Here is a 22,013-nt window from a genome sequence, read left to right on the forward strand (position 1 = left end):
GAACAAAAATAATTTGTCCTTTTTACTTCATAGCCTACTATTAGTTTTAAATCTTTTTTAATCCTGAGCTCCCAAAACACTTTGTAGGCTTTATTAACCCTTTAACTGTGTTCTGAACAGATGGGGAGATCATAGAAGGGTAGCAGATGACAAGAGATTAAAACAATACCAGTCATTCCCTGCTCAGATTTGCTCATTTTCTGACCTGATGACCCATGATGATCTAATCCTCACTGTCAGCGTCATTAACCCATTTGTTACCAAATTTTCCACTGCTGAATGAGAAAATGTGTTTTAGCCTACTACTCCTTGAATAAACCAGTGAAACAAACTGCAGGCATAATATATATGTATATATGTATATGTATATATGTATATATATATATATATATATATATATATATATATATATATATACATATTATTATTATTATTATTATTTATCAGTGTTGAAAATAGTTTTTGCTGCATTGTGGACACGTGATAAATTTTTCAAGATTCTTTGACTAATAAAAAGTTAGTTATAGTTCACAAGTCTATAAAATAGGCTCTTTTGGGGGTTATTTGTGCCTTTTGCGCATTTAGTCACACGTTACCACGGGTAAAATTAAGCTTATGTTCCTTCTTTTCCTCTTTAGTGAGCTATTGTTTTGGGGATTCCCCTCTGAACGCATTATGTTTTCAGCGCTAAAGGAGCAGCGCGCGAACAAAGGGGCGTCGGAGCGCGCGCTGATTGGCTGATGCGCTATCTGAGGTCTAGAACAGCAGATGGGGGTATTCCTCCTCCTCCTCTTCCTCAGACGGACGCCCCCCTCAAACTGCGATTGTTCGCACAGAAGCTCGGTCCGAGTTGGACTAAGTAAAGCCCTGTATCGGTTCATACTGTCTCGGATGGTAGATTCGTTCAGCTTGAGTGTTGTCTGGAGACAGAAAAACATTGATAAGATTTACACCCCTGAGCGACGGGCATCGTGACATCTGGGCAGCAGAGATCTACAAGAGAGTGGTGGGTGCTTGTGTTCACTGTTTTCGTAGATGTTTGTTACTCACGACGTACTCGGACTTGGACGCTACCAGTGAGTGACTGTGTTATCTGCTACTGCCATGTTTGCAACTTTGTATCATAATGTGTAATATGATCAGTTGTGTATTGAAATGCATTGAGAATGTCTTACTGGAAATGTAATCTAGTATTCAGGATTCAGATTACAATAGCATCAGACAATGTCAAGAGAATAATATGCCACAGTGTTTAACATTTAGAGTTGTTTCTCCCTGAGAGCAATGAATTGTAACTATGACTCGCCTGGCATTATATCTGGCCAGATTACATAACCAGACTGATTTATCTTGAATAGTTCACCCAAAAAATACATTTCTATCACGATATCTACTTTTTTTTTTTTTTTTTAACCCTATGACTTTCTTTCTTCCATGGAGCACAAATAGAGAAGTTTGTGCTTCTTCTTTTTATGTACAATGAAAGTACTTTCTTTCTTTTTTTTTTAAATACTTTTAAATTATATTTTTTATTCAGCAAGGGCGCATTGTGACAGTGAAGACATTTACAGTGTGACTAAATACTGTTTCCAATAAATGCCGTTTTTTTCCTGGAAAAAAATATCAGTTTCAACAAAAATTTTAAGTAGCACAATTGTTTTCAACTGAAATATGATGACAAATGTTTCTTGAGCAGCAAATCAACACATTAAAATGATTTCCGAAGACTAGAGTAATGGCTGCTGAAAATTCAGACTTGTCATCACAAGAGTAAATTACATTTTAAAATAGATTCAAATAGAGAACATAACTTCTGATTTTGCCTCAGGTAATCACAGCTGATTTGACTGTGATAACTTATGATTCCATATGAAATTGGCCAGTTACTTCAATTGTCGCCAATGAAAATAGTTCTAAAAGAAGCCAAAGCATCAAGCTTTGTGAGTCACCAAAGTCACAGACAAGTGGAAGTATTCCTCTTTTTCCTAACGATACTCCTGCGATTTAGATTATGGCAGGAGAAGTTTCACTCAAAAAGATTGAAAGAAATCATTCCAAATCATAAGGTTGCGTCACAAATAATCATCATCCGTCAGTTTGACTGAATGAGCTGTAATATTTCCTTCATTTTCTATTTGCAGACGTCAGAAGAATAATGTAACGCTTGGTATTTTAATGCACATATAACAAGAATATCTATGGAAAGAACTCTTTTCAGTCGCTGCATTATTTTCCTCCTGTTTTTCCCCGCTTTTTATTCCGCTGTAACAGTATAAAAAAGGACAACATATACCACACACTTGTGGTCTGTTCTCCCGATTTAATTTACGATATCCCATGTATAATTCACTGGAATGTACTAAGAATCTCTCGTTTTTTCCTCCCCAAATCCTCTCTTTCCAGGTTTGTTTTTATACGGATGCTTTAAAATGTAATTGTCTCTCCTTTTCACCTCTAATCTAATTACTGAAATGTTTCTAAAGCAGGTAAATACAATATTTATTGTCAGTCAAAATCATGGAAATCACTTTGAAATGTTATCACTCAATGTTCCAGTTAATAAACATTTTTGATTAAGGCAACATATGTTACATAATACAGACATTTATGATGTTTAACATGTTCGTAATATTGCAAGCTTGTTCATGGTCTGTTGTAGTAACTTGTTAATGCCCCCCCGAATTAAGTTACTCCCATAATTCGCACAAAGGGGCGTCATGGGGCGTAGGAAAAAGGCAGGTAGAAATAAAAGAAACGTCCCACTGCTGTTGAACTTCCGTAAATATCAGCACTCCTGGAATGCTGCTCGACCAATCAGATTTGAGGACCAGGAATAATTGTTGTATAAAACTTCAAGAATACTTTTAGTTCATACTGTACAAATCACTCAATTCTTTCAAGTCTTCTTGAAAAGCCATATGAAAACTTTGTGTTTGGACATTCTAAAAAACATATTTTGTGTTCCACTGACAATAAAATGTATAGCCTACTGGTTTGAAACTACATATAGGTTACTTATGATAGCATCATTTTCTTTTTTTGGGTGAACTATCCCTTTAAAGCAGGGCTCAGTAATTTCGGGATTTCTTCGCTGTATTCTCGCTTTTTGCTCGTTGGTTTCTTTCTAGAGCTCCCCCTACAGCTTCGGAATAGATATTCGACAACGCTGTTGTAAAAACTCGTTGGCGATTCTCAGACACCAGAGGCTAGTAGATCAACGACATCAAAGCAGATGGGACATTCTTTAAAACGTCTTCTTCATTCGGGTTCGAACAGCGTGAGGGAGCGCAATAATGACAGCATTTTAGCAGATTTCTTTTGGCCGTAAAGCAATCCGTTACATTGCGAGACCTGATATCACGCGATACTTCCTGACGCGGCGGCCGGCGGCCCGCCGGCTCAAAGTTGCAAGGATTTTCCGCTCACGGGCACCAGGGGGGTGCGAAACGACCACCATTCAACCCGAAATAAGTAATATAACCATTCCAGTGACTCCGAAGCTGTTCAGTTAAGGTAAAAAAGTTACTTAGTTCACCTTTAACAGTGATCCTCACACCATCAGATAGGCAGTGACTGAGACACATTTGAGTTTTAGTTACTTTCCAGTACAAAATCAAGGGGAAAAAATTAGAATCCTTCTCTTCATCTTGAAATAGTTTTTCTAAACTAAACAACTGTCATCTAAAAACCATTTGTTTTGATAAATGTGGATTTTTTTTTCCAGTGTTCCAAATAAGTTACTCACTAGCCTTAGTGTCTCAGATGCAAGTTGGGAATCCAGGCAGATTTTCCATGCAAAGTATAGCTGTGTTTTGTCTTCTGTGTCATATTTCATAACACTTGAGTGTTTCAGAAACACAAAGCAGCGGCCATCAGTAAACATGCCGACAACTGTGGCAGTGCAAGCTGCTGAACATATAAATGAAGGGAAGGAAGAAGAAAGGAAGAAGGAGCAGACGTTTTACTTTAAGCATTGTTGGACGAAGCTCGTTGTTGCTTTGCAAGTGTTTTCCAGGTTGCCGTAGCAATTTAAACAATAGCCGCCGAGCTATAGATGCTGGTTGGGGGAGGTGTGTGTGTGGGGGGTGTGTGTGTGTGTGTGGATCTAGGCCAGGAAACATCAAGCAGAGATCTTGGCCTGGATCTTAAAGGAAGAGGTTAGTGAGCGGTTGCTTTGGAATTGGACAACAAGGTGGAATAACTTTCAAACCAGTGGGAAGGAAAAAGAGGGATGGAACGGTGTCCGTGATTGGATTAAAGCCATTGCAAACAATAGCATGAACAGGCATAAAATAATCCGGGTTGAACTTATTATATAAATAGCCTAGTAACTTAAGCAAAAACAATCCATTTGGATGCTGAAGCGGAACGAACCACAACTTCCATCCAGTCTGTCCCACTTCCACAATCTTCCCAGCACTTCCACACATGTGCCCGCCCAGTCAACTCAAGTGCCAACCCACCAGACAGAGTCTGCGTTTGGAAAAACATGCAATTATTCATAATTAGGTACTTTTTGTAGATGCTGAGTTGATCTTCTGGAGAACTGGCAGATTGGGTAGTCATTTGAGTCCAAAAGACTGTAAAAATAGTTCTCATGCTCTTTTTCATTCATTTTTCATAATTCCCCTGACATTTAATGCTCAAGTGCACAGTTGCGTAAGCGGGGGAAAGTACATGTCTCTCGAAGCGTGGTGCTTGAGTAGTTCCAGTGAAAAGCGTGAAAAAGGCTTATTGCATTGCAGAGACTAAAGCAGGGTCATCTTTGCATTTTCTTTATCTAAATTTGTTTTTGTATAATGGGGTGTATTTTCTAACGAACATTTGATCTTGGATAAAAAAAGGATTAAAAGTATTAAAAGCTTTTATTCTCTGCATGTTTTGGATTGACGTCTTGGCCAGCATTTGTACTGTACGCTACCGTTGAAACGTTAGGGTTGGTAAGATTTTTAAAAATGTTTTGTTCACCAAGGCTGAGTTTATTTGATCCCAAAAAAATTTGTTAAATATATTTTAAACATAATTTATTTCTGTATATATTCCTGTGATGCAAAGCTGAATTTTCAGCATCATTACTCCAGTCTTCGGTGTCACATGATCCTTCAGAAATCATTATAATATGCTGATTTGCTTGTCAAGAAACATTTCTTATTATTATCAATGTTAAAAACAGTTGTGCTGCTTAATTTTTTCTTTTTTTTTATTGCTTTTTTCAGGATTCTTTGATAAATAGACAGAACAGCATTTATTGGAAATAGAAATATTTTGTAACATTATAAATGTCTTTACTGTCACTTTCGATCCATTTAATTGCAGAATAAAAGTATTCATTTCTGACCCCAAACTTATGAACAGTATATATTCTGATAGAACATACAGTATAAAAAAAAATTATATTCATGTTGAGATTTACTAAAGTTACATGGTAACACTTTACAATAAGGTTCATTAGTTAACATTAGTTAATGTATTAACTAACATGAACTAACAATGAGCAATACATTTGTTACAGTGTTTATTAATCTTTGTTAATGATAGTTAATACATATCCAGCTGTTCGTTTGTGTAAGTTTATAGTGCATTAACTAATGTTAACAAATTACAACCTTTGATTTTAATAATGTAGCCTATTAGTAAATGTTGAACAAAGATTAATTGAAAGCATTATTCATCCTTAGTTCATGTTAACTAAGGTAATGTTAACTAATGAACCTTATTGTAAAGTGTTACCGTTTACAGTAACATTTAACATTGCAATTAAATGATTAGTGTTTTAAAGTGTTAGATGGCGGGGAAATGAGCTTGTACAATATCGGTCGAGAGGGCACTGATATATCATGCATCCCTAAATACAGACCCCTTCTAATCAGCACCTGCCATCTGATGCCCGTTATCTGTTGGCAATGACTTTTGGACGTGTTTCAGAAACTAATAGCTCTTATACTGATCATCTGTAGTTCTGACAGGACTTTATTTGGGATATGAAATATTCATGTCAGAATAAACTGCTCTGGGTCGATTGGTATTGAATATTTCATCATCTCCTGATTGAGCGCAGCGAGTGGTGTGTATGAAAGACGTGGGAGGGGCCCCACACACACACACACACACTAACAGCCACACATACTTAACGCTGGGTCAAGAGATGGCAGAGTTGATAAGAAAACATGCCCGTACAAAAGAGAAACCCGTTTGCATAATCTTGTGAAAGAATAATCGAGCAGGAGTTTTGTCAGGGATTGAATGAGGCCTTTAACGGTTCCATTTGGGGTCTCACTTGGTCAACTGTGCCTTGTTTGTGTGTATTTGTGTGTGTACCGGACCCTTGAGTTACATGCTCATGTCTGTGTACACTAAGTAGTTCTCCTAAAGTGATTCTAAGTGCTCATAAAGTTGATGGGGTTCATATATCTTTTGTTGGTAGATGACTGATGGTGGTGTGCATAAAGACATTGGTGAACTTGAGAGAAACAGACACAAGGAGATAAAGGGAGGAGGAGGCAGCCAGCGAAACCACAATTGAGGAAGTCTGAAACCTCGTGTCAGTTTCCGCTGTGCAAATCTGAGAGGAAGAGTTTAGGAGTGTCACATGGGTACAGCACTCCCTTAGCATTTAAAGACCACCAGGCGATCCGCTGCGAAAGAGCCGTTTAAGGTAATGTGCGCTCGGTTTAGTCTTCTTATGTCTAGTTTAAGACATGCCATGAAATAGTGAGACAGATAATGGAAAGTATTCTTCAGTCTGTTGATAAATGTCAGGATTTAAATCAATGTCTTGTGGCATTTGAAATGTGCTGATTTGTTGTATTTCTGATGAAGATGAATAAATGCAAAAAGGTTGATTTCAAGTAACTTATGCTATTTTATCATGTAATACAGAGGACACATGACTGCTTTCTGCAGTGCTTTTCTGTATTTAAAGGAATAGTCCACCCAAAGGTGAAAATTCTGTCATTATTTAGGCTACTCACCCTCATTTCGTTCCAATCCAAACCTGTATATGACTATCTTTGTAATGGAATATAAAACAAGATATTTTAAAGAACATTTGTAATCAAACAATTTTGGATCCTATTGACTTCCATTGTATTTCCTGTCCATATTATGGAAGTCAATTGGAAATGAAATGCTTTGATTATCAACCTTCTTCAAAATGTCTTCTTTTATCTTCCACAGAGCAATGAAAGTCATTCAGGCTTTAAATGACATGAGGGTGAGTAAATAATTACAGCATTTTCATTTTTTCCCTTAACACTGATTCGCTCCTACAAAGTTGTGAAACCATGTACTATGCAGATAGTCACTGCAATTTCCTCACTTTTAGTTCCTTTAACGTTAGGTTCAGTCAGTGTGAAAATGTATCATTTTATTAAAGTTAGATATGGTTTTGACACTATTCGTTTCAGCTTTGTTGGAATGACAGTTGTGTACTGAATGAGACGCAATAAAACGGCAACAGCTGATTGGTTCAGAGCTGTAGTCACTCAGAGATGTTGAGTAGTTGTATCAGCAGGGTAACAGTACCCCTGTTGTCCCGCACCTGTCCCCGTCTCCGGAAGAGTCAGTAAAGCCTCTCCAGCTGGTGAGGAAGGAAGTCTTGAGTAGGGCAGTTTGTATTGTGCCAGGGGAACCTCCAAACATGAGTTTATGTGTCAGCCATTGAGCCTTATAGAAAAGGTAAAAGTAGTTTATATAACTAACTGTACTCTTTCGTCTTTCAAATGGACACGTTCTATAGATGAATTAAAAAAATATTTTCTTTCGATTATTGCTCTCTTGGCTATTTTGCTTGTAGGCTTTTTATATCTTGTTTCATTTTAATCTCTGGTTTCATCTGTAATGAACCACAAGGGACATGACAATACTGTATTATCCTATAGCACTGATTGTATTTCAATCAATGGCTTTCCTACATTTTTTTATATATTGATCATCATTGTGACTGACCATCTTTTATGAGTTTAAATGTTTAAAGGGATACTCCACTTTAAAATAAAAATTCTGTCATCATATACTCACCCTTGTTTCAATCCTTCATGAATTTCTTTCTTCTGCTGAACAGAAAGGAAGATATTTAGAAGAATATCAGTAACCAGACAGTTTCTGGTCTCATTGACTTCCATAGTATATTTTTTTCCTACTATGGAAGTCAATGAGACCAGAAACTGTCTGGTTACTGACATTCTTCTAAATATCTTCCTTTCTGTTCAGCAGAAGAAAGAAATTCATACAGGTTTGAAACAACATGAGGGTGAGTATATGATGACAGAATTTTCATTTTAAAGTGGAGTATCCCTTTAAAATCTGGGGGGGGCAGGACACTCTTAATCGAGAGATCATTTGATTGGACAACAGTCTGTGTAGTGCAGCATGAGTCATCAGTATTTTTTATGTTTTCCCAGAAGAAACACATCAAATTGAAATGCCAGATTTCAGATGAGTATATAAAGTTTAAAATAATTATAGTTTAAAATAATTGTTTTCTATTTGAATATATTTTTAAATGTAATTTATTCCTGTGATGTTAAAGCTGAATTTTCAGCATCATTCATCAGACTCAGTCTTCTTCAGAGTCACATGATCCTTCAGAAATTATTCTAATATGATGATTTGCTGCTCAAGAAACATTTCTGATTATTATCAATGTTGAAAACAGTACTGCTTAATATTTATCTGGAATTTTGTTTTTCTTTGTTAAAAAAACAGCATTTATTATATATTTTTTGTAACATTACAAATGTTGATCAATTGAATGTGTCCTTGATGAATAAAAGTATTAATTTCTTCAAAAATAAAAATCTTACTGACCCCAAACTTTGACGAAAGTAGCAGTTAAAGAAACGTTCAACTGGTCTTTTTTGTTTGTTTGTTTTTTTCTTAACGTGGAAATATTTGTATGAACATAATATTCCACCACTGAGGCATAAACTGAACAAATTTCACATATGACAAACAGAAATGGAATAACGAGTCCCTGGACGGCCGATTTAAGTTCTATAATCTCATCTTTATGGACTGTGCCAGATTTTCCAGTTCTTGCTGTGAGATGTTACTCCACTCTTCCACCAAGTTACTATTCTCAAACATGTCTGGGGGACATATGGTTACACGTGGTTTGGCACTGCAAGGCCGATCAGCTGTCCTTCCTGTCTCCCTGTAGCACTGTCCTAGCGTTTACATTGAGTTATAGCCTACTATAGGTGACCTCAAAGCTAACACACACATGGACTAAAGAACACAAAACTTTAGCTTTGAATTCATGGGGTCTTTAAATGTGTTGATGAACTGTTGAACAGTTGAACAGTATGTGCTTCATGTCTATTCTGGTCACATCCTCATGAATAGTTTACTTTCAGCTGTGACTTGCAGATGTCGGCTTCACGTGGGTTTGTGTGATATAGAACAGAGCATAGTCTCTTGTCTAGAGATATCAAAAATACATGAGCTAGTGAGGAGTGTGAGATATGCATACATTATTTGTTTTGTTTTAAGGGTTTGTTCTCTTACCCTCTTTTTTTCCTCTGACCTAGATAACAAAGAGTTAATTCTTTGATGTTAAAACAAGAAACAGAAGAAACATTCTCTTTCTCCGTTCTCCTCCCTCTCGGTCTCTCTAGAGTTCTTCCATGCAGTCGTGGCTGGGGTAAAATGGATGACAGGAATGACGGTGTACGGGTTGGAGAGAACAAATTCATCAGCAAGTGAGTATAAATCTTAAACTTTTGATAACATCTGAGCTAATGGCTGTTACGGTTCTGTAATAATGTATTCACTATGTAAGGGATTATGTACAGTAAGTCTAAATATTATAAATAAACCTTACAGAATACATGGACATGAACATTCATTTGATTTGACTTAATTAATTAATCCTACTAGATTAAAGTTAAAAATAGTTAATCACATTGTAGAAAAGAATGTGTGTAGTAACCAGATTAGATACTGCAACTACATATATTAATGTATATAAATATATTACATCTTTTGTTACATTTTAGTTATTGTTATTATTATTGTTATTATTATTTACAATCCATGTAACTTGAAAGTACAGGAAATGTACATATATATATATATACACAATAATCACACACACACTCACACACACACACACACACACACACACACGTATATATATACACACACACACACACACACACACACAAATCAATTAATTGCGATTAATCGCATCCAACATAGAAGTTTTTGTTTACATAATATATGTGTGTGTATATATATTATTATATATTATATATTTATATGTCTGTGTGTGTATATACTGTATATACAGACACATATTTATACATGTATATATTTATGTGTATGTATATATATATATATATACTATATTTATATATGCACAGACACACACAGACATATATATATATATATATATATATATATATATATATATATATATATATATAATATATACACACATATATTATGTAAACAAAAACTTTTAAGTTAGATGCGATTTGACAGCACTAATATATATATATGCAAAAGAAAAAATCACTTTATAAATTGACAAATAAATACACATCGATATATGTTTCAATAAAATAGTAAATTAATAAATAACTACAACTTTTAAATGGCATTTCTTAATACAATATTTGCTGGTTTCATTTCTTTATTCAGTTGCCAATTCAGTCAAAAAAATTATTTATTGGAAAGGTTATCACATGGTTGCACCCAATGAACTTTTTAGACACACCCCCTCTGACACAAGATATAAGTTTAACATTTTAAAGATTAAATGAATTATTAAGCAAAATTTGTTCTTTCTCAGGAGCAGCATTCTCTCGTATTTAAAGACCTACAATCTCTACTATGAAGGGAAGAACCTGCAGCTACGACACAGAGAGGTAAGAACGAGTTTTGCACTCATTGTGTGGCAGGTGGGGAAGCGTTTGACCCCTTCTGTGCTTTCTCAATTATTCACTATTGTCAGGGGAATATTAAGCGTCTGTGTCTGGAGGGGATGTGCGCCCATGTGTGGGGGTGACTGAAGCTTCTTTTGTGTCTGTAAATGCAGCTTGCCCAGGTGCCAAATTACTGACATGCTGTATTTATCATTTATAAGCCTCATTTATTCTAAAAGTCAAAAGGTGGCTTGTGGGTCACTTAAACCTAATACCTTTATGTATCGTCACTTCTGTTCATCAGGATATCAAACTCAAGTACGAGCGTATATGTATGTTGTATGTATTCTGCCGGCAGGAAGAGGAGGAGCTGATCATAGAAGGACTTCTCAATATCTCATGGGGTTTGCGTCGACCAATCAGGCTTCAGATGCAGGATGACCACGAGCGAATCAGACCACCTCCCTCATCTACCTCCTGGCACTCAGGGTGTAACCTAGACAACCAGAGGTCAGATATTTTCGCATTAGCTCACTGACTTCCTATACATGCTTTATTGAGAAACTAGTATACATCAGTGAAGAGAGAAAGAATAGTACGCTGCTAAAAATCAGTAATTCTTCTTACCAAGAAGGTTAATCTTTCTTCTCAAGTAAATATATCTCGTTTTGGGATGTCACAAGATCCTTCACAAATCATTCTAATGTGATTTGCTGCTCAAGATTTTTTTTTTTGCACTGCTGAATTTTTCCATTATTAAACATCACTTTAGTAAATAAAATGGTGATTAATCAGTTCTTATGTTGTAACTTATCAACCATAGCATATAAACATCTTCATCATCATAGAAACTAAGCCTAGTTCTTTAAACTCAAGTAACCTTGACACACCATAGCAGCTCATACACTGAAAGCCTGCTTTGTTTGTTGCCATAGCAACTCTATCCTTGTGATGACCGTGCTTTTGGCATTCGATCAGCTCAAATGTGAAATGACTTGTGTGATATAAATAACGCACACGTTTCTAATGTTTTATGGTTTTTTATCTATTTTTGCCTCAACTCCAATTGAGGGGTTCAAAAGAACTATTTATATATCTGAGAGCTCCAACTCAAATATTGTTTCCAGCACCTACTGAGGTGGATAACAGAATGAAAGACTTTAGGCATCAGTTTGTGCCAGAAACGTCTTGATAATTATGTTATCTTAACAAGCAGTTTCCAGTATGTACTGTTTTTGTGAAGAAAAAGTGCACACTTTTGAGTGTGTAGCAAAAGAGGAGACAAGCTTTGAGACATACTATCACGCCATACAATTGCGTCTTTAACAGTTGCTCTCTGTCGCATCCTGTCACAGTAAACTGGCGTCTCAATCATGTTGTCCCAGTTAAAATCCTCCACATTTCATTTAACTTCATTTCCTATCGAATCGGAGAGAAATGCAGTACGTTGATCTGCAGTCGCGGGTCTTTCATGCGGAGAACTCTCCTCTTATTAATGCATAATGATGCATTTAAAAGTTAATGGCCAAACCGATCTTTATAAAAGTCCACATTGTTATTGCAGATGAAATATAACACGGATAAGATAACAAGATAACATTCATACTATATAGAGTGTACTTTTTTAGTGGTTGTGAAGTAATTACTTATTCAAAATAAGAACCTACTCAAGATCAAGAGAGTATGCGATTTCAGACGCAGCCAAAGTTCACTCAAATGTTTTTGCCTAAACATATTAAGAACGTTGCGTTGTGCCGTGAATTGTGACTGTTATGTAGTGGAATAATTGTTCTGTTCCTCTTTACTTGTCCAGTCAGGAGGGTCAGACACAGACTCCTCAATCTCCTCCTCAGATGGAAGTGACTCCTCCCCCAGAGGACCAATCAAGCAACGGCACAACACAACACCATGAAGAAGAAGAAGAAGAGGGTAAAACTTGCTTTTTAAAACAATTGCTTTGAATAAACCTGTGACTGGTTTTCCCGCCTCATCTTGTGTTTTCTCCTGGCAGAGGGGTGTGACATCTCCGCTCAGCTTCTTAGAACCAAAAGCGATGCCGGTGTACTGAGACGGGGCAGGAAACGGTCTCCTAGTGACCAGCGGCGAATCAGAAGGCACAGATTTTCCATCAACGGTCACTTCTACAACCACAAGGTAACTTGAGATAAAACGTGTGTGTGTGTGATCGTTTGAGTTATAAGTTGATCAGTCATGCGATCTCTTGTTCTTCTTTCTGTCTCTCTTTCGTTCAGACGGCCGTGTTCACACCTGCATATGGTTCCGTTACTAACGTACGGATCAACAGCTGCATGACCACACCACAGGTGCTGCGGGTATTACTGAACAAGTTCAAGATTGAGAACAGCCCAGATGATTTCGCCCTCTACCTCGTTCATACCAGCGGAGGTCAGCTGCTGTCTTCTTTTATTTTACACTTGACTACAACACTGAATCGCCATCTAGTGGACAGAGAACAACACAACTTAAACTATTCAGTATTTATTCTATAGTGGAGGCTATAATCACTATTATAATCGCTGACGCTTAGGCTACGTTCAGGCTGCAGGCAAAAGTGTCCCAAATCAGTTTTTTTTTTTTTTTTTTATGTCCTCACATTTTGGGGAAAATAGAAAAGAGAAGTTCTAAAACTAAAATGGGATCGTGTTATACGATAAAAGGTCATGCACGGTTAATTTGCAGAGTAAAACAAAGAACTCATTTGAACACTTGAATGTTTTTTGCTCATATACGATTCGGATCTGTTTTTTTCAAAACAGTGTGAACTAGGCCGCTGTCGGTAGCCTAAAAGAGGCCTAGAAATAGGGTTTCGTTCCACCAAGTGGGGCACTACCTACTTTTTTTATATTTAACATCAGAAATATATAGAGATTCCTTAGGAAAAAGTTCTCCACACACAACCTTGCAGTTTTTGAGAAAAATTATGCTAAAGGTGCCCATTTTGAAAAAAAGGGAAAACATAGGGAATTTTGCACTTTCAAACCTGTTTATCATATAAACCCAAAAATGCCGAATTACTACTTGAAGTACAAAATAAACCAGTTTGAAATGTGTAATATACCTGAAGTTGCTATCTAGGGACAGTAAACATGATAAGATTATCAAGAAAACTTCTACTGTAGCATTAACATCCCAATTACTTCTCATTATGTTGTTCCAATTCAAAGGTAATATTTGAGGTAAAATCTGAATAACAAATAGAATTAAGCCAAAATATAATAACAGAGCTGCCAATTCTCACGCATTCACCGTGAGACTCACGCAATTGACACTTTTCACACGAAGCAAAGAGGATATGGAGACCAACAGACTAGACAGAGCAGGTTACTTATGATATAAAAAAAATCTCAGCTCTCAGATTCTGTCAATTTTATTACGAAATTCAAACAATAAATACCATTTTGGCGTTTGTAATTGATCCCTAGCGGCACGTGACCCGATCATCTCTACTAGCTAATAGTAAATAAACACGAATGAACAATGTTGAAAGAAACAGTACAGCTTACCGAAATGTATATTCTTCGTACATAATATCGATCAATCAATCAAACAAAGGGGTCAATAAAACAGCTGGAGAACAATTATGTCACATAACATTTACCTCAGGAAAGCCATTTAATGACCATAATATAGGCACGTTAGTTGGCTAGAAAAAGAGCTATAGAGAGTATTTTGCTAAATATGTGTACTATATTACATATTTATTATATTTGTACTTATATCATTAAATAAAGTTGTTATTATAATAAAAAACGCATTATATTTAATTTGAGTTATTTTTAACCTTAAATAGCCTAATACTACCAGCTGATAGGGCTGTCTGTATGTAGCCTATGTATTTTTTTTTCTTGAGAAAAATTAATTCCTATCTTGTGTACCTAATATTTATCCAAATGAGTCAATATTAAATCAAATCACAAGAATTGAATTGAAATCATGAAATTTGTTTCAAGAAATTTGTTTTAAAAAAAACAACGTAGCTTACCAGAAATTGTACCATATAAACATTGTAACATGTTGTCACTAAACTTAATAAAATTCAGTTTAGTTACTAAAATGTTTTGACAATCACAATACACTTATTGTGATGCAAGGTTTTTTTGCAAACCCCCCCTAATCTCCCCAAATCTCACTCCAAGTTAAACTCAAAAGTATTTTTAAAAAAAACACTTAATAACACATTTAATGGTGAATTGTTAATTTGCATACACAAGCAGTAACTGCACTACGTGTACATATTCACAGGAATGATTATTGTAAACAAGATCTTATTTTGATTTATTTATTTACCTACCCATCTCTCTTTCTCACACACACACACTAACCCGACCCCTAAACCTACCCATCTCTCTCTCACACACACACACACACTAACCCGACCCCTAAACCTACCCATCTCTCTCTCACACACACACACACACACACACACTAACCCGACCCCTAAACCTACCCATCTCTCTCACTCTCACACACACACACACACACACACACACACACACACACACACTAACCCGACCCCTAAACCTACCCATCTCTCTCACACACACACACACACACTAACCCGACCCCTAAACCTACCCATCTCTCTCTCTCTCACACACACACACACACACACACACACACACACACACACACACACACACACACACTAACCCGACCCCTAAACCTACCCATCTCTCTCTCTCTCACACACACACACATACACTAACCCGACCCCTAAACCTACCCATCTCTCTCTCTCTCTCACACACACACACACACACACACACACACACACTAACCCGACCCCTAAACCTACCCATCTCTCTCTCTCACACACACACACACACACACACACACTAACCCGACCCCTAAACCTACCCATCTCTCTCTCACACACACACACACACTAACCCGACCCCTAAACCTACCCATCACACACATACACACAAGTCAAGCGTTTTTTGTCTATAAAACGCCGATAGCAGGCCGGGTGAAACCCGTAGTTGTTGGGACATCAGAGACCGGTTTGTCCAGGAGGGCAACATGTTTATTAGCAATAGCTAACGTTAGCTCCGTAGTGTCCGACGTTTTGAGCCATTCCTACGCACATTGCTTGATTTTTTGATTAATTATTATCTTAATGAATAATGTAACAAGGACGAAGCATGTAAACTGCGTTGTTTGTTTAGAATGGAATGGATCGCAAATAGATAGAAACGTACAAAACCATAGTAGAAAATGGATGGGCCCGGACCTAAAATAGGTGGGCCCAGGCCCACCCGGGCCCAATGGTAGCGCCGCGGCTGCATGGCACTAATGAAGTCATGATTGAAAGATTTTTAAACAACCCACTGTGTGATCAGTGATAACTTCTGTTTTCCTTTGGATATTGTGGTAACAATTTTGACGTTGCACAAAATAACTCTTGGTGTAAGAACTTTTTAGATTAAAATATTTTCTCAGAGAGAGCACACATATCTTGTGAGAAATAATTCCAGCCATTTAAAGGCAAAGTATGGTACGGTAACCAAATATTTATGAACACAAATTTTTATAAGATAAAAGTTATTTCTAAACAATTTAATGTTGACTATTCAGGGCTTTTATAAATAAAAGAAATGAAATATTACCAAAAGAACAGTAAAATAAAATATTGATTACATAATCATACATGATAGAAAAAATATACACTGACTAATTCGGACAACAAGAAATCATGAATTTTCAGCTATATAAGACACTTTTTACAGAAAATATTATATTGGACTTCCACATTCACATCACGATGCATCGTAGAAACGATTAATTTCAACACACCTATTGCGCGCCGACATTGTTATTGTTCTTTTGCGAATGTGGTTCAGTTCAAGTTTGTGACCTGTTTCAGACTAGAATCTGATTTTGGACACATTAAAAAAATAATAATAATGTGAACAGCCAAAGAACAACAACAAAAAATGGATCTGAGCAATAAATCAGAATTGAGCGCTAAGGGTTGCAGTGTGAACATAGCCTTAGATTTGTAGATCTGAACAAACCGCATGCCTGAGTATTAAACTTGATATTTGTGCTACAGACATGAATGATACCTCATATCTTCTGGCGGATGTTGATGTTTGGTAAATTTGCCTGGCTGATGTTAAAGTGGGCAGAGAATAACATTGAAGGAGAGACAAATCTAGAACCCAGAGTGTAAAGGCTCTTATGGGCCAGTAACCAAAACACCTAAGCAACCACATAGCAACACTCTGGCAACCTCCCACAACACCATGATGAAGAGTTTTGGCAAGAACAAGCAGCACCAATTACATTTTCTTCAGATAACATTAGGGTACAACTGGGCTAAAAGCACACTAGGGTAAAAGGATAAACATCTGCGTTTCACTCTGTACGTAGAAATTTGAAAACTGATCCTTGACCATATCACAGGCTGCAACGTAAAGTTGATCTAATGTCGACAAATGTTGATTTATGTAGCAAATGAAAATCGATAACATTACAGAATACATTTAGAAAAAAAAGGTCTTGTTAATGATTTTCAGTTTTGTTTAAAGGGATAGTTCACTTTGAAATTAAATTTTGGTATGTTTTAGCTTACCTCAAGGGCATCCAAGATGTAGGTGTCTTTTTTTCCGCAGTAGTTTAAATTTTGATATTTTTAGGTCAAACCGTTCTTGTCTGTCAGTCATTTAATGCAGGTCTGTGGTCACCACCTCAAAGAGCATGCACAGAGTCCAAATTAAAGCAATTCCCCATCGTCCAAATTAAACAATTCCCCATCGTAAGTACACATTGATGGCCTAAGACACGAAACGAGCGGTTTGTGTGAGAAAACGAACAGTATTTATATTGTTTTTACCTTTTGTACACAGCCACGTCCAAGTGATCTGAGGGCGCGGGCGCTTCCTAGTGTGTGACTTGTGTGCAGACTGGTGCATAGATATGTACACTAGATGTCGCCTTGGCGACGGCAGTTCATTGAACGAATGTCTTTAAGGCGACATCTAGTGTATAGTCTATGCACCAGTCTATGCATTTGTGTCTTAGGCCATCAATGTGTACTTACGATGGGGAATTGTTTAATTTGGACGATGGGGAATTGCTTTAATTTGGACTCTGTGCATGCTCTTTGAGGTGGTGACCATAGACCTGCATTATATGATTATATAAAAATATATATAAAAAAATTCTGCAATCATACACTATGAGTGTATTAAAAAGAAAATTTTCCTTAAGGTGTGCCTATAGCCCCATTGTACCCCATATATTCTTCAGAAAATGTATAAATCTATTGTTTATGTACATATGTGTTCTATGTTTCAGAGCGTGTCCAGCTGAAGCGTACAGACTACCCTTTAGTAGTGAGAATACTTCAGGGACCGTGCGAACACGTCTGCAAGATCTTTCTCATGGAGCAGGATCTGGGAGAGGAGATTCCCTATGAAGTGAGTGTGTGTGTGAGAGAGAAAAGGAGGGTTTATAATGAGGTTACTGATACTGAAATACAAATAAATTCACATACCTGACTGCAGTTGCTCTCCACTGCTCTAGGTGGCACAGTACATCAAATTTGAGATGCCTGTCCTGCAGAGCTTTATTACCAAACTGAAGGAAGAGGAGGACAGGGAGGTGCAGAAGCTGAGAAGCAGGTATGATTTACCTTACATAAGTAGATGGGAGAAGCTTTGAATCAGTTAAAGCATGATTTAATGTTTCAGAGCACATGCGTGAGGCATCTAGCCTGGAAATCCAGACCTAAATCTAAAAGATTAATGGTCTGGCGTCGACTAATGAAAATCGGCCAGCTCGAGGGGTGGCATCAAGCATGCATTTGAAAATCTCACTGCACGCAATTGGATAACACTATGACCAATCACAACAATAAACCCCATATGCTTAGCTACCAGCGGAGCTAACTGGTAGATTATACTCTTACCGTATCCGGTCGGCAAAACAGCAAAAACGTCCTTCTTGCAAAGGAACGATTCGAGCGGCGTCTTTTGTTCCTGTTTTAGATAAAAAGCCAAGTCTAACTCGTTCGTTGTAGCGGCCAAAGCCGTTTCAAACAACTGGTGTTCATCCATAGCCATCTTGCATTGTTTACTAAAGACTTCGACGCCACAGCGCTATCGCCATCTGTTTAGCTCGCCTCTGGCCCGCCTCTATCAGATAACCCGATGTGATTGGTGCAGCTCAGATCGAGGGGCATATTTAATGAGCATCATTACTCGACACCAGAGTAAATCGCTGAGCAAATTCAACTTGTGCTCTCGCGAGAACTCTGGATTACCAGGGTATGAGGCATCTGCTGTCAGCTACAATGACACAGTACTGTACGTCGGAAATTGCAGGCATATTTTTATTTTAAAGTTTGAGATGTGATAGAATCGTGTCGTCTTTGCTCATGGTGGCACAGGTCTGCTGCCAGGTTGAAGCTGAATGCCATGTGACTGCTGCCCTTAGAGCCACAGAAAATGATGTCATGAGTCATGACAATGCTAATTGGCTGATTGCACCACAGTAAGACACACAGTCACAAGCCCTTCAACTAGTGACTATCCTGAGCGGTGACGTCAAAGGCAGCAGACAAGGACAAATATCAGTTTCATGCTTTCAAGAGCCATCCAGAAAGGAATTATCTACTGTAATATAATGAATTACTTTCTTGTGATCGCATGATATTTACTATTATTTTAATTTGCAATGGATTTGTATGTAACTTTCTTAAAATCATCACAAAAAGAGTATTGTATTATTTTTTAATATAGCCTAATACACTACCGTTCGAAAGTTTGAAGGCCAGTATGATTTTTATTTATTTAATTTATGTATTTATTATTTATTTCTTGAAAGTAATTAATACAGAATACAGAAACTTGCAATTGTGAGTTATAAAGTCCAAATTGTGAGAGAAAAAGTTGGTTACGTTTTTTCTTTATTTTCTTTTATTCTGTGGCGGAAACAAACATCCATTGTTTTTACTGTATTTTTGATCAAATACATGCAGTCTTGGTGAGCATATGAAACTTCTGTCATAAATATAAAAAAAAATCTTACCAACGCCAAATTTCTGAATGTGGTGTATGTTGTTTTTTATTCGATTTTTGTAGTAACACTTTACAATAAGGTTTCATTAGTTAACATTAGTTAACGACCTTAGTTAACACTTACTATACATTATTAAAATCAAAAGTTGTGTTTGTTAACATTAACGTTAATGCACTGTTGAACTAACATGAACAAACAATAAACTGCTGGATATTTTTTTTAACATTAACAAATACTGTAACAAATGTATTGCTCATTGTCAGTTCATGTTAGTTTATACATTAACTAATGTTGTTAACAAATGAGAGCTTATTGTAAAGTGTTACCATTTTTGTAAAAAATATTTTTCTTTTTTTTTTGTGTGTGATTTAATAACCCATGCATCAGAGGAGGGTTAAATAACTTTATCTCTCTCTGTGTGTGAATAGATACAAGTATCTGCGGTGTATCATTGAGAAACAGCTCCAGTGTTTACCAGAGGCTTCCACCTGTATGTGACTCTCTCAACCTTCTCTCAGAGCTTACGGACTTCCAGACACAATGTCATCAGCCCCTTCCTCCCTCAATGATTGTTAATCCAAACCACTAAATATGCATTGATATTTGCTGACCAGTGAAGAAGGATGGTACATCTTGTAATATAAAAAATTCTTTGTATATTTTTTCCTTTGCATTACTTGGTGCTGTAGTGAATCCAGGTACAATAATATAGAAGCACATTCCACTAAACCAGGGAATTTATATTACAATGACAAGCACAAAGTAAAAAAGAGAAATGCTTTGAACTTTAGTATTATTTGTTTGGTTAAACCCATTATAAAGGGTCATGACTGACTGATCACTTTGCATGGATGTATTGAGAATACATGCGGTCTGAGCCAACTTGTCTGAAGTGTGTGCTGAACTCACAGAACTCCAACTGACCAGCGTCTCTATTAGAAGGTGATTAAAATCTTTCTGGACCAGGATGATAAGAGGTGTATCCCAAGACTGTGAATTTAAAGGATGACTGAGAACAGAGTGAAGAAGCACAAGGGAATGTAGCGTCTGAACATCTGAATGATGTTTGAGTGAGTGAGTTAGTATGAATAGTATGCATGTTTGGGTTCCTGAGGTGAATGTGATTTCACCAAGTACAACATGTTCCTGGATCAACATCACTGAGGTGCTTCTACACCACCGTTATTCACCTATCATTTCCTGCTGTTAAGTTTATGACTGTTTTCAGGCTGGAATGTTGTTCCGGGCTCAACAAAATATGTTGATCCAGGAACACGTCTTACTTGGCAGAATCATGGTGACTTGGGTTCCTGAGGAGGACAGCCTGGCTGTAGTTGCTAAGAAAAGAGGTTCATATTGTTCTCTCATTCACACCTGTTGTATGACTTCCCTATGGGTTGTCATACTTCTGACATTTCATCTGGCATGTGTTTGTCTGTATTATGAGACTGATTGTAAAAGTAAGAATATGATGATAATTATATTTGAATAAAATGTTTATCATCAGAAAATTAAAAACCTCCACAACCAAATGCGTCTGTTATTGGAATAAATGTGTGCGTGTGTATTGGTAGGTTTGTTTACATCACTAATATCCGTCAATCAGAATGAATCCAATCCGATTTCCGGTTCTGAAAGTTTATGCTATATAAAATAAAATAAAAGGTTTCAAATCGCAGTGATGCCAGAGAAGAACCATTGTTGGTTCCCCAAAGAACCTTTTAGTGAAAAGTTCAAGTTTTTTTTTTTTATATATATATTCTAAAGAACCTTATTGCACTAAAAGGGTTCAGGAATGTTAAATGTTCTTCATGGAACCATAGATGCCAGTAAATAACCTTTATTTTTAAGAGTGTACAGTATGAACCCTAAACACTGCAGTCCAATTCACATATTTGTTTACATGTGCCTATTCCAAACGAAATCTGCAAACGTGCCGAGTCGCTAATTGTCATTTTTGATATAAAAAAAGCTGACATTTATGTAAGAAGAACTTGATCAGCAAATATTTAGTAAATATCCAGTTCGTAATATTCGTATCATAACATTAGGCTATGCATAAACATATGCTACGCATCGACACGGCGCATATTGGCA

General features: G+C 36.8%; 1 protein-coding gene across 4 annotated transcripts; it reads left to right on the forward strand.

The window, feature by feature from the left end:
- The first annotated feature begins 736 nt into the window (after positions 1-736).
- Positions 737-21,448, forward strand: rassf2a (Ras association domain family member 2a). 4 transcript variants are annotated; one of them, XM_084138472.1, is made up of 11 exons: positions 748-1,006; positions 6,425-6,655; positions 9,618-9,701; positions 10,796-10,871; positions 11,227-11,378; positions 12,682-12,797; positions 12,880-13,022; positions 13,121-13,274; positions 18,192-18,313; positions 18,420-18,517; positions 20,345-21,448. In XM_084138472.1, exons 3-11 carry the CDS (start codon positions 9,649-9,651, stop codon positions 20,412-20,414), a joined length of 984 nt encoding a protein of 327 aa, XP_083994598.1. In that variant the 5' UTR covers positions 748-1,006; positions 6,425-6,655; positions 9,618-9,648; the 3' UTR covers positions 20,415-21,448. The 4 variants fall into 4 exon arrangements, with proteins under 4 accessions (XP_083994600.1, XP_083994598.1, XP_083994599.1 ...); XM_084138473.1 differs by having other exon boundaries at positions 786-1,076; XM_084138471.1 differs by lacking the exons at positions 748-1,006; positions 6,425-6,655 and adding exons at positions 7,633-7,677; positions 8,403-8,440.
- Positions 21,449-22,013: the final 565 nt, after the last annotated feature.

The sequence above is a fragment of the Abramis brama genome, assembly GCF_963993115.1.
Source record: "Abramis brama genome assembly, chromosome: 16".
In the NCBI taxonomy this organism is placed as follows: domain Eukaryota; kingdom Metazoa; phylum Chordata; class Actinopteri; order Cypriniformes; family Leuciscidae; genus Abramis; species Abramis brama.

Excerpts from the sequence above, each read along its gene's own strand:
- rassf2a (XM_084138471.1), top strand. The coding sequence starts at position 7,648 with ATGTGTCAGCCATTGAGCCTTATAGAAAAG. Across the intron at positions 7,678-8,402 it reads CATTGAGCCTTATAGAAAAG|AAGAAACACATCAAATTGAA; the intron begins GTAAAAGTAGTT and ends ATGTTTTCCCAG. Across the intron at positions 13,275-18,191 it reads CCTCGTTCATACCAGCGGAG|AGCGTGTCCAGCTGAAGCGT; the intron begins GTCAGCTGCTGT and ends TCTATGTTTCAG.